This window comes from Sturnus vulgaris, chromosome 3 (genome assembly GCF_052056855.1).
Source record: "Sturnus vulgaris isolate bStuVul1 chromosome 3, bStuVul1.hap1, whole genome shotgun sequence".
Classification (NCBI taxonomy): Eukaryota; Metazoa; Chordata; class Aves; order Passeriformes; family Sturnidae; genus Sturnus; species Sturnus vulgaris.
Window position 1 is genome coordinate 47,943,010 of NC_142245.1, and position 13,643 is coordinate 47,956,652.

General features: G+C 37.1%; 1 protein-coding gene across 2 annotated transcripts in view; it reads left to right on the top strand.

Annotated features, from left to right (window-relative positions):
• FMN2 (formin 2) overlaps positions 1-13,643 on the top strand; it is a 153,999-nt gene that overhangs the window by 70,609 nt on the left and 69,747 nt on the right. For both annotated transcript variants that reach the window (XM_088161548.1, XM_088161549.1), the window contains one exon: positions 12,837-12,898. In XM_088161548.1, coding sequence (XP_088017674.1) covers positions 12,837-12,898 — 62 coding nt within the window. The remainder of the gene's footprint in view (positions 1-12,836; positions 12,899-13,643) is intronic.

Sequence of the window (13,643 nt, forward strand, 5' to 3'; positions counted from 1 at the left end):
TTTTCCAGGTATAAAAAGCAGATTGACTGGATTGTAGTTTCCAGTATCATCAAAGGAATCCTCTTAAAATTTCATTTGCATGTTCTGAAGCTTGTTCAATTCGATGCAGTGCAGAACTTGTCTGAGAACCTCTTTGACCTTTTCTGTGGTTGTGAATCCTTACAAAAATACTTTGTTTAACCTTTTCTGATTGTCTTTCTTTTCTGCTCTTTTTACAGCCAGATTATCTGCATGCCCAGCTGTTTCCTGTCAGGCTTCATACACGTGATGTGTTTGCAAGCAGTTTTATTACTAGCTTTATACATTTGGCAAGTTGGGTTTAGACCTTTTTGTTCTTGTCCAATTTACATTGAACTTCCAAGACTTTGCTTTTTGTTTTCTTTGGCTGATTTCCACTTTTGAAGAGTATCTTTTATTTACAGGTGTCCCCCATGCTTTTATACTTAATCATATATGTGATTTTGAGAAGTAGGAATATTGGGGTTGTGAAAAGACAAGGGAGGAGAAAAGGGTACATTTAAATTTATCATTTGACTTTTTTCTCTGTGGCTCTAATGGAGTATCTTTAATCTTTCTTCTCACCTTCGACTTTTTTTAGGCTTTCAACTGTCCTCTCGTTTTATGCTAGTTTCTGGTTGTAAAATCTAAATTTATGATGTTACTCCTAAAAATCTTATTCCCTCATCCTATGGAAAAATTTTGGCAAAAGCTGGTTTGATGTCTCCAGGTGCTTTTTACTTTATTCAGAAGTAGATCAGGTGTTACTTCACCTCTTTTGGTAAATCTGCCTAATTCCTTTGAGTAATAAATCTGATGCTGTAAAATTTAGATCCGAATGATGGCTCAAGCAATACGGTTGACAGATTAAACCTTACGCTGGTGTGTTTTCTATGTGGCATACTGGCTTACACATAAATGGTAAAATACCATTTAGGAGTCATTATTAAGATGCTTGTTGAGTGACCTGTAAGAGGGCACTGACTGTGTTTTTTCTATTTAGGCTTGAACTTCCTCCAGAGGGAACGTGGTAGATCTTTTACACTCAATTGCTTTATTTTACCCGGCTAATGCTCTCTTCCGTATTCTCTGCCTCTCTTCTTCTGTAAGCCTTTATGGCACCGTGTACAGCTTTACGCTGTTAGTGTCAAGCTGTTTATCGTCCTTCTGTTCCACTCGGAACACCATTGCATCCACCAGCGGATACAAATCTTCCCTTTGCAGATGTTAGATGACTCTAGGGACACACATCGTTCACACAGCCCGGCCTTTCTCCGTTGAGCTCGGCTTACCCGAGCGCCTGTTCCGCCTCGCCTCCCATAGTCGTTCCCGCTTCGCTCTCCTCCCCGGGCGGGGCGGTCGCGGTGCCCTGGGCACATCGCGGTGCCGCCTCCTGCCCTCTGAGCGGCCCGGGCCCGGCTCCCCGCTCGGGCAGCAGGTGGCAACAGCGGCCCGCGCTGCTGCTGCCGCCGCCGGCGGGACCTCGGCCGCCTTTCCTTCCCTGGAGAGCCGGCCCGGCCGCCGGCAGAGCGGAGCCGCTGCCGCAGCGCCCGGCAGGCGCCCGGCCGGGCAAGGCGCTCGACCTTGCGGCTCCGCCAGGCGCTGTCTCTCGGCACGGTCCTCAGGCAGGGAATAGCTCCTTTAAACAGTAGCTCCGAGTGCAGGGAAAAGAAAGCATGATGCGAAGATGGTAGAGTGACTTGTTTGCTGTGTCCATGCATCATCCATGGTAGGGGAGAGTAAGAAGGAGTGCCGGGGAAATCACGGGTTTTTGCTTAGTCTGAGTGCCCGCTGCTCCCCATGCTGCAGTCAGTCTTTTGGTGCTCCTGTACCTGTCACTTTATTAGGTACCTGGATTTCTCTACTTACTGCTCTCTCATCTTTCTCTTCTTTTGTTGTTATCCGCAGGCAGTGAAAGATCAGATTAATTTGCGTTGTTCTGCTGTTTCACACGAAACCTCCCCAAGCAATGGGTGTTAGGATCTGTTTCAGTGTAATGTGTTTTCTGTTTTTAGTCAAGTTGCAATTGCTTTTGCTACCTAGACACAAAATACAGCTCAGTGTTATTGAACTGAAGCAATGTCGAATGCCTCCCATGATCTTAAAGTACTCAGTAGGCCAAGCTAGCAACTAACTTTTAGGGTTTTTTTTTTTTCTAATGTATGTATTTTGGTTTTCTGCATACATGGGCCTTTTTTTTTTTTTTTTTTTTTTTTTTTTGGCTATTCAAGCCTTTATTTCCTTGAATTAATACCAGCTTTTAAAAAATGCTTTGGAGTGTGAAAAAGGATGGAACTTAAACCATATACAGGCATCCCTCTGCACTCAGCTATCACAGTATTGTGATTTGAATTAGTAAAGTGGTGTCATCTGTCATGTTCCTAGCCAAAAATCTTTTTGCATTATTTTCATAATCCTACCACACTTATAATGTGGTGTCACAAGATCATTACATCACTTTCTTAGCATCTGTAGCTCCTTAGTACTCTAAATTCAGAATATTTGGTGAAAGGCTTAACGTGCCTTAATACGATGAAATCTCTGGTGTGTTTATCCAGACATCAGACAGGGCAGTCATGTAGAATACTAGGCAACATCTAATATGCTCTCTGTTGTGCCAAAAAAAAAAATTTTAATTTGATTTGGAGAATACAGTAAACATTTTTTTTCAGTGAGACACTACCACCAACTGACAGAATGAAAAAAAAATTAGATTTGAGAGGAAACCTCTCAAATGGTTTGTTTTCATAATTCTCGACGAAGAAAATTTGCATTTCGAGTTGTGACTAAAACAATTGCTTGCAAAGCAATTATAGGCAAATGAGGACCTGCTTTGCATGATGTTTGAGACCCTGTACATTTCCACAGTGCAGTGCTTCCTGGCTAATTCTGATGGTATGGGTACTGATATCACACACAACTGGCTAGCTGAAACCATAAGCAGGGAAAGCTTTTTTCTGAGTGATAATAGGTGTCTTCATGGCTAAAAGAACTTCCAGTACTTTCTGTTGTAAATCATCGAATGGTAACAACATTCCATGTAGTCTGTGTAAAATGACTTAAGCTTGGTGATGTTACAGAAGACTGCTAGAGAATTTCAGAGAGACTTAGCAAAGGGCAGACATGCAGCTCAAGTCTAGGTTTTTAGAGCATTCTAAGCATTTAGTCTGGCTGCTAAATAAGGCAAGTTCTGTAATATTGCCTGCTAATTTCTACCTCAGGCTATTAGTCTATATAAATATGAATGGTTTAGCAGTATAAATGATCTTGAGTTCCAGCTGAAATTCTGACCCTTCAACCTTTTGCTTTCTTTGAAGTTGCTGAAATTTTTGCAGTTGGCTTTGGTGAGTCTAGGATTTCATAGAAATACTTTAAGTGGTGGAGAAGTCAACATATCCCATGAAACATTGTTCAAAAGGTTGTTTTCCCTCAGTTTTAGCACTTTAAATATGCTTTCCATCGAGAATTTGCCAGATTAATTTACAGATACCCTTCATTCTTTCATGCTTTTGGTCTGTGAAATTACAGAGCCATTTACTTTTAGGTATCTTGTCATGCAGGTATGTAATCATGTGGCTTCTTAACTTTCTTGTGTAAGTTAAATAGATCAAGCAATTCAATAGAAAGACAAGTTCTTGAGGTCATTTCCCTGTCTCCTTTGTTGGTCTTTTTGATACTACACTGATTCTAGCTGTAGTCCAAAATTGCTTTAACTTCTAGCCACTCCTTGAGAGTTTTAGATTAGTCATTGATCATGATTACAAAGAGTGCAATCAAAGCAGTTCTTTGGGTGAGTTTTGGTCTGCTCAGCAAAGAGCAGCTCTCCCATTAGCGTTGCCACCGAGATTTCATTGAGGATTAATCACTATTTTTAATATCTTTCTTTTTAATGTTGATAAAGATATTTGGTGTAAGCTGAGAGCAGAGTTCTATGAAGGCCTAAGATATTCTTTCCTTTGTGGTAATGTTTCGGGAGCAATTATGTTTTCAGATCTATGAGCTGGGCAGTTATTAGCTCATTTAGTGTTAACAAATAATTTAATTAAGTATTCTAAATTTCCAACCAGAGTCACCAGGAGCTTCATTAACTATGCACTAACTATGGGTAAATTGGGGGGGAAAAAAAAGCTAAGATCCCAAATTTGTTGCTCTTGCAGAGAATCTATTATTTGGGGAAAAGAAAATGTGTTAGGTATCTGCCCTGATAACTTTATAAAAAGCAGTAGCTCATTACTGGATGGTTCCAAATAAATTTCTTCTTCCTCCCCCTCCCACATTTTATTTTAATTTATAATTTATAATGAGCTCCCTAAAGCAAGAAATAAAAATCTTGTCTCTTTGCTTATGGGCTACACTTCTGAGAGTTAGACATGACTTTGTTTACTGTGAGCTATTCTAATAGAAATAGATTAGGTGGGATTAAATCAAAAGTCAGCAAATTTGAATTCTGAAAAAATCCACATGTAATTCAAAGTCTAAAATTGTTTTGAAGCCTGAAGTCTCGTTTGTATTCCAAATAAGTCTTGCTAATGTCTTCCAGTTACACAATCACTGGTACAATTAGCCTGTGGAACTCCTAGTCTTAATGCCATTGAAACCAAGGATCTAAAAGAAAAGTTTAACACACAGGAAACCTAAATTTTATGTCACCTGAATCATGAATTTAAAGCTAGAAATCATGTCTGTCTTCAGATTGATACACCATGCCAGACCTACTGCATATGTGCTTTTGCAGCTGATGTGTTTGTACAGTTTGTTTTTTATAACATGTACTGTAAATACGTACTGACACATAAACATCCCCAAAATATATTCCTCAGATATCATGTTTTAGTAGTCTGCCCCCAAAAAATATATACTTGACAGGTATGACAGGCTTGCTTTTGAGAATCTTTAAAGGAAATGCCTGTGGCATGCTGTATTACCTTACCCAGAAAGTGAAAAAGCTTAGCACAAACTGATACTGAAATAAAAGCCAAGAGCTTTGGGTTTTTTTATAGTAGCAATTATATTTTCTGTAAGAGAAATTCTTACATATAAAATATACCTATAAGCCAATAGTGAAATCTTATTCTTGAAACACTTTAAAAATTCATTTAAGGGTCAGGAAGTTCACCTAGAGAGCAACCCCCTATTATAATCATAAAGCACTATTTTATTTTTTTTAACTTATTTAAATGTGTCCTATATAATTTGCATTTGTGTACTATGTTAATCCTTAAGTAGTGTTTTGGGAGTTATCATAGTAATCCTTTTCAGTTTGTTGAAAATCTTGAATCTTGCCACTCAGTCTTGCACTTCAAATTCACTCCCCGATGCCCCTGGCAGGTTTATTGCGACTGTTTGCTCCCCTGTGCACTGTAGTTTAAAATGCGCACAATCTGGTAAAATGCCAGTCTTTTCTCAACCTTCCTATATCCCACACCCATGTTTTTTTCACCTGCCAAATTCAAACAAATCTTATCTAAACAATTAAGATAAGCATTGAAGTACTCTCTATAGTCAAATCAGCAAACCTCTCAAAGCCAGAACTGAAACACAATCTCTCTAAATTAAACAGTCTACAATGGCAATCATGTTTGTATTTAAACATTTTATTCTGAAAGGATTACAGCATTGCTCTCCCCTTTTTTTTCCTGCCTAGACAAGAAGGCGACATACTGAGTCAAACAAAATATATTTGTTCTCTATGAGCTGAACTTGCACACTTTTTGTAAACAAACTGTATAGGTGTATGAAGTTTGACTTCACATAATCAGTAACTGCTGTCCTTAACAAAGTAGGCACTTGTTTGAAATATATATAATGTAACTGTTTATATTAACTGTATACAGCTGTATAAAATCTGGTGATATATTTTGTTGCATGTGTGAATATATATTTGCATGTATGTAGAAAACATCTATTGATACAGTTTTTATATTAGGGATACAAGTTTGGGAACAGAACAACTGTCTGAAAGTTGAATTATGTTTATAAGAGAAAAATCATGCCAAAGATTCACTCATTTCAATGAAGTCTTCTACTTATGTTACTTCACATTTTGCAAAACATATTCATGCTTAATTGATTCTTAATTTATTGCTTCCTAGAAATGGGAGTGCATGTTCTTGAAGGTATTTAAAATTAAGTCATTTAAAAACAGTCTGAAGCAACAGCTCAACTTAATCCATGGCTTCTGCTTGGAAATTTTGTTTACTGTTCTGGTTTCTTACACAGGCTTTAGATCAAGGTGAATTACTGCCACAGTAAAACTGTGTGCAAGCAGTTCTAAGTGGTGTCTTGCCTCTGCTCCATGCTGTATGTACCTGTGTTGAAACTCCAGTCTCCCTTGTGCTTTGTGCACTTTAACACTGGCAGGATGAAAACTGAGTATTTCTTAATAGACAAATATACACAAAGATACTGAGGACAGTAATATGAAATTATTAATTTATGCTAACTCTACTCAATGCTGCCATATCCCACCTACCAATTTTCAGTGGGGGTGAGGAGGTAATTGTTATGCAAGTTATGTTTAAGAATTATTTTCTTTCACTTATTTTCTGAGAATCTTTAAAAATTATGCAGTCATGACCCTTGTGTAATTGTCACAACTTGCGTTAGCACAGGGACATAAGGTTTTAGCACTGTCACATAAGCACAACGTTTATTTCAAAGATTCCCATATGGGATTTAACTTTCTGCATTGGAGATTCACACTTCTATTACTTAAGATAAAGAATTCCAAGAAAATAGCAGTAGTTGTCAAGTTGTTGGAACTACTACAAATAAAAAAATGACCTTGTGAATGTTAGATGAATGATGCCAAAAGTGACATGGGGAAAAAGAAAAAAATGGAGCGGGGTAGAGGGGGAAGGGGGTTGGGTCGCAGGATTGGGAGGTGGGGGTGGGAAGGAGGGAGGAACCAAGGGATATGAAGTTTGGAAGTTGTAGGTTTTCTATGTACCCAATAAGAGACTGAAAATTTTTCATGATAAATATAAATAGATAAATGCCAAGTATTTAATGGATGTAAATCTGGGTTTATTTTGCAAGTAGCTTGATATTACATCCAAACGTAATGTTTATAGGCGCAAAAGAAGCTGTTGCAATTTGATCACCTTCTTAGGCTCTTGTGGCTCTTTTGTTGATGAGAACACTGATGCAGGTGTTTTTTCTACTACTTCTGAATTGAGCAGTTCAGCTGTCAGTCATTCCAATGAACCTGATGAAATGGTCTGCATTGAGACTTTTCGTAGTTTGCTTGTGTTTGCATGTGTCATGTCCTTGCATTTTCCTCCAAAGACACCTATTAAAGAAGACTTCAATTCTGTATCCACAAAACAATTCTGTATCTATTCATTTTTTTTGTTAGTTGATAAAAGCATAAGATGATCAAACTATATATTATCTGACTTGTTTTTCTTGTATCAGAGTTCTCAGTTTAAGGTTTTGCCAGTATGCTAGTTTTCTAATGGTGTTGGATTTTGACCACTTTCAATTTACTGTCTGTACATTTTTCTTGAGGAAAGTATTGTTTTTAATTAACTCAGGAATAATAATTCAAGGAAGATCATTCAAAGTGACATTGGACTTACTCATCTACTTACGTGTCTTTTTTTTCCTTGCAAATACCCTTTTTAGATAATTTTAAATAATTATAAGTCCTGTGAAATTTGGCTGATTGAATTTTAATGGTACCATTCTGCCTAAAAAATTATGTAGTAATTTTGCGACTCTGATTATATAAAGTTCACTCTTTCTACATTTCTATATAATGATATAGGTTCCTAATAACAGCAGAGTCAATTTTTTGTTTTAAGGTTGGTTGATAGCTTTTCAGTTTCTTTCATTCTTCAACTTACTGTAATATTCCTGGGGTATAGATGATTTCAGTGGGGGAGCAATATCGGGGGATCAAAGCCTGGATAAAGTACCATGGAAATCAGAACCTCTCAGTATCCTATAATCTTGCATGTTAGAGTCTCATGAAGGGTGTAACAGCTGAGAAACCCCCAAATCTGTGCCACACACAGAACTATGTGGTAAGAGTATTGTGGTTAGTTGCTGCAGAAACAGGAGGTCCTTCACTCAGTGAAGAAGAATAGATCGGCCTTTGTATTTTGCTGTATTGACCATCTGTTTCTGCCATTTGTCAGAGAAGTTGTGAAGTCTTGCAGAAACTCCTGGAGTTCTAGAGAAAGAGAGCAGATGTGAAAGTGAGGAGGCAAAGACGTGCAGGAGGGAAAAAGGAGTGGCCTCCTGAAGCAATGTTGCTTGGTTTTTGGAGAGTCACAGAGAAGTCAATTGAGGTGGAAATCAGCAGGAAGGACTTGGATGAGGGGTTTGCTAGTTTGTTTCCCTGAAGGATGGATCTGAGTAGGGCAGTACAGGTTCAGACATGGTTTTAATTCAGCTACTGCTTCTTTATGAGGACTTAAACTGTAATCTGTTATCAGTCAAGTAGGATTTGGAAAATGCTTAGTCAGTTTTTTGGGAGACAGCAGTGCTTCCAGGAGATTTCAAGAAGGAGACACTTAATTTTAGATGGAGTCCAGAGACAGAAAAGCTTAGGAAGCATACTTGGAAAGCCCAGAGAAATGGAGTGTGATTTGAAACCTGCCCTGAGAAAACGAAAGGCTAATACTAAGAATTCAACTGAATACCAGTTTTCTGAAAATCATCCATATGTGATTGAACTAATGAGAGTTTTATGACACAAAAGTTGGATCCAAAGGGTCTGGTTTATAACACTTTTTTTCTTTCTGAAATTCTACTCAGTGGGAAACTTTGAATTTTGGCCTTTTCATTTTAAAAGGAAATCTCTAAGTTTTTGACTTTGAAACGAAATAGCATTTCCAAGGACTGGGTAACTGTAGGAAGTTGTCTTTTCTCTAACAGCTTATGTAAGTGGTACCATTGGTGGATTTAGAGTCATAGCCTTAGGGAAATGTAGGATAGCTGTGTCTGCCTTGCCCATCGGCTTTGGCTTAGTGGCAGCTGATAGTTCGTGTGCTCCTAGATATATGAATATCAACAGCAGTGATCTGTCTAACGAAGGAAAAAGTACAGCAAGTCCCTTTTATAGTCCTCCTGACAATATACTGGGCATTCTGCAGCTTCCTGCTGATGGTGTTTTCTCATACATATTCTCTTCAAGATTACATTTGCTGGCAAAATGTTTGATCTTGTTGTTAGCTTGGTTACTGTCTTGTAACAGTGGTGGTGATAATTTATTGTTTGATCTATTTTTTAGTATTTTGCCTTGTTGTTGGTTTGTTTTCGCTTTGTTTTATTATTTAATTGTCTCTGTTCTAAATTGTCTTTTGTGTATATGGAAGAAGATCCTCCAGTTCTCAGTTCAAATATGCCTCTGAATGTGATCATGTGCCCTAATCTCACTTTTTTAATGACAATATATCCTCCTGTCAGGGGATGTAACTTGTACTCTTGCAAATCAATTGATATTAATAAGAATAGTAAATCTTTGTCTCTCTGCTTGCATTTTTATCTTGTCTTTCTAGCTTCAATCTAATATCTAAATTGGTATTTCTAATGTGAGTTTGCATATATATATATTTTTTTTTAATTCAATTTATATTGTAGAAATACATAATTGAAAGGAAACTCTTCCATTCTGCTAAAATTTCCGAATTCTGCCATTAGATAATAAGATATTTTTTTCTGTCACAAAGATAGCAGTTTAGATTTCCATGTAGATTGTGACCAAAACAGTGACAATATCAGGAAAGCTTAGGAGACGCAAAAGTTCCCTAAACCCTTTAATTTGGCTATAAATCCTTCGGAATTTATTTTTCTCTGTCTGTGTATTTATATATATACACAATTATATTTATACATCAAATAATTTTACAATTTTAGGGCTTGAAACTGAATCTGGTTTTATTGGCAGTAGTGGCAATAGGAATGTAAGAAAATAACAAAACTGTGAGATATTGACAGTAAGAACTAAATTCCTGGGTCTGATGTGATTAAAGTTCTTTCTGTTGGAGCAAAAGCCAATAGATATTCTTCACTTTCATAGCAGTCAAGGCCAAGAAATTTCAATGTCAGCTTTGAAACAAGAAAAAAAATCGCTTTCTAAACCAGTGACATGGGTGAAAATATCCAGCAACTGCAAGACTAATACAAACCCTTCTCCAGTTGTTTGCATCAAAGTATACTAGAACTGCAGCATGGCTAAAAATATTTTCATATGAGGAAATTAATCTTTGTCTGTGTTTCATCATCCTATTGCCACCACATATGGAATCCTTTGGTTAGATGTTTGTATAGTCATGCTGATTGTAGGGGGCATGTTTAACTAGTAAGCTTGGCTACGTAAGGAAACATCTTTCTCTTTCAGTTCAAATTGTCTAGATAATGGAATTAAATGCGCTGTAGTTCTGATTTGTTTTGCCAACTATTATGTTCCGTATAGCAATGCTACAGGTTTGCCTAAGAACAGCAGCTCATATTCTGACTCCTCAGAGCATGGGGACCACACCTAAGGTGAACGTGAAAAAATCCTAGTGAGATGTTGGAGTGCTGCTTATGAACATATATAGGTTTAGATGAAACATATAGAAATCTAGTTCTCTTTGAAGGCAGAGACTTGTAAGATATATCCTAGGATCTAACTTCTCCATGTCCTTGTCTCAGCCTAATTTGTTTTAAGCAGCTCCCTGAAGTATGTACACTCTTCTGCATACCTGTGTTGTTGAAAGTACACAGACCTGGCACCATTGTGTTTGCCAGGCGTTCTCTTATCTCCTGCAAGCATTCAAACAAAAGTGTTCTATTGCTCCCCGAGTAATCCGTGGGTGATCTTAATGTTGAGCAAAAGTCAGGGCAGGAACTTATGTTAAGTTTCTTAGAGCAAGAGTGGACAGCCTCTGGAAGGAAGGGGGGTGGAGAGAAGGCAGCCACAACTCAAAATAAATAGTTGAAGGGTTGTGAGTGTGTCCATATATGAAAACATTGCGTAAGTATAAAAGTGCTGAAATGTTAGATAGTCTTAACTGAGTTTCATAATATATCCTGGATTTAATAAAGCTGTTTGTATATAGGCTTTGATGTTAGTGCTTTCTTAAAGTAGAGCTCTCAAGCCTATCTAGACTCAGTTTCTGTTTGCATGCTAACTTTAGTGTCCAGTTCTACAAGGCAAATTTGGCACATTTAAGCCTACAGATAGTCTTATTGAGCAACAGGTTTTATTAAATACAATGTATAATACCATGCCTTGTGTAGAGGACATATTTAATTCTCTGTTGCAACAATTATTACACTTGGATGGGGAGGGAAGTTTATAAATTCCCCAAATAATTAGTAGCAGCTTTCTGCATGTGCCCCCTACCCCAAAAGAAAACGAAAAACATGTTGCTTTCTGAACTGTTAACTGTTACATAGGCATTATCTGTTACATTGCTTTGTGGTAAGGATAAAATAGGAAAACCACATTATTTCTGAAAAAAAAAAAAAAAAAAAGGAATTTTAAAATTACGTTTTGGTTTAGTCCTAAAAGTTAGCTTAGAGATACAGTGTGACCTGCTTAGTTTAATCAAGGTCAATGTTTTTTTGTTTATAATTTTCTTATACTGCTACTAAAACTGTGTCTCAGGCTTGGAAAGGGGAAACATGATGAGTCCTAGACTCAGAGTGCTATCTCTAGTCTATGCTTTAGGGCAATTAGAAACACAGGAGCTTGAACTATAGTCTGTACAGAATTTCTCTGTGACAGTTAAGGACATAGATTTATAGGACAAAAAAATAACCTAGGTTTCTATCTCTGATCCATGTTGCAATTTCTAGATTAATCTCACCTAGGGACTTGCTCAGCTTATTGTACAAGTACACACACACACAAAGCCCATTACAGAAAAAGGGTACAAATTAATGAAGTGCTAAGTAGGAAAAGACTGGTATAATATGATAAAAATTATTAATTGCCATCACATATACTCCAATGCAATATTCTAAATTTCAAGATATAAAATCTGGATGAGAAAAATTTGATTTATATAGGTTTTAAATGAATGGTCACTGTGCTTGCAAAAACATGTAAGAGGAAGACTGAAAAGCACTATTTGAAAACTAAATCTTTGTATTAGGTGAGAACAATTTTTCAGTATTTAGCATAAATATTTCCCGTGCCTTGTGAAGTGTTTCTGTAACAAGTGAGGAGTCAGAATTCCATTTCTAAATGTGTGTACCTCTTAATGATTTTTTTTTTTTTTTTAATCCAGGTTAGGTAGATAGAAATCACTCTCTTTGAGCTGGTCCACTGGGGCTTTTTAATGCTGAACAAAATACAGTATGTGTGTGGCACCAGAATTGGTTGGGAACAGGAAAGGCATATTTTGTATCCATACTAAATGTGTCGGCTTAGTGCATAGAAGACTTGACCCTTGTCAGGTGTTTTGAAGTTAACTGGCTGACTTATGGATTAATGAGTTTAAGACTGAAGTCAACCAGCGACAGGAATGAGCTTTGTTGTGTGAGTGTGTGTGTGTGGCTGTGGTGCAGATTTACAAATTTTTATAATGCTTTCAGCTGGACCATGAAAGTCTGATGTAAAGCTTATCTCTGATCTCTGACTATGGCCATACTCGTGGGATCATGTTTGTGTGTTTGGGGGGAGGGAGATGAATTCTTTAACACTTGACACCTGGCTCTGCCAGGTTTCCAGCTATACTCTTAGAAACGGCACTATTCAAGGCATTAATAAAGTTAAAACCCTTAAGCTGTATGACCAGTAGGTCATAAAAACTGTTGCTGAGTATTGTGACTAGTCTTTCTTTCACAGCTGGATTATCATCCTGAACAACTAACTCTTTTTTCTTTTCTCTTTTTTATAGCTGTTGTGAACTTGGACAACTCTGTGGTTGATCTAGAGACGCTGCAAGCCCTGTATGAGAATGTGAGTAATCAGAGGATGTCTATAAAATGTAGGAATACTATGTGTCCATGGGGAAGGTATTTTTACTTGGTATTGTTTATATTCAGAAAGCTTGTAGAACAAGTCCTATTTTGATGTGACTTTATCTTCCCCAAAAGCAATGAAAATACAAGTATTTTAATTGCATTTATTGCTATTGTGTGTTTTATGAAGTGCATGTATTTCTACATAAGTAACATGATCAACTTCTAAATGACTAAACAGACATTAGTTCTGCTCCTTTTTTTGCTTCTTGGGTGTGGCAGTCTTTGATCAATAGTATCAAACCTTACCCTCCACACCTTTGACTTCACTTTGTAATTTCACTAATATAAAAATACTGTTCAACTAAAAAGAAAAGTCTTGGTAAGAGAAATCATTCTTTTTGTGGAACTGGAACATTTAATTATTTTTGCTTCAGGGATTGCCTCCAAAATAATTTTAACTCTTTGAATGGAAAATAACTTCTCTAAGGCAATGTAATAAAAATTAGCATAAACTCCCAGGGGCTTCATAAATGTCCGGTAGTAATAATCAGAAAGATGTCACCTCTAGGTATGTAAAATCAGGGATTCAGAATATGCTCTGGTATGTTCTAAAACTTGACAAAGCCTGTCATAAAAAATTCAAAATTGTGTATCTTAAAAACATGTTTGTGTCTTAGCTGAGGCCAGTGAACATTTCCCCTTTCTGTGAGTGCATTGCCTGGCTATGCTGAGGTCTGGCT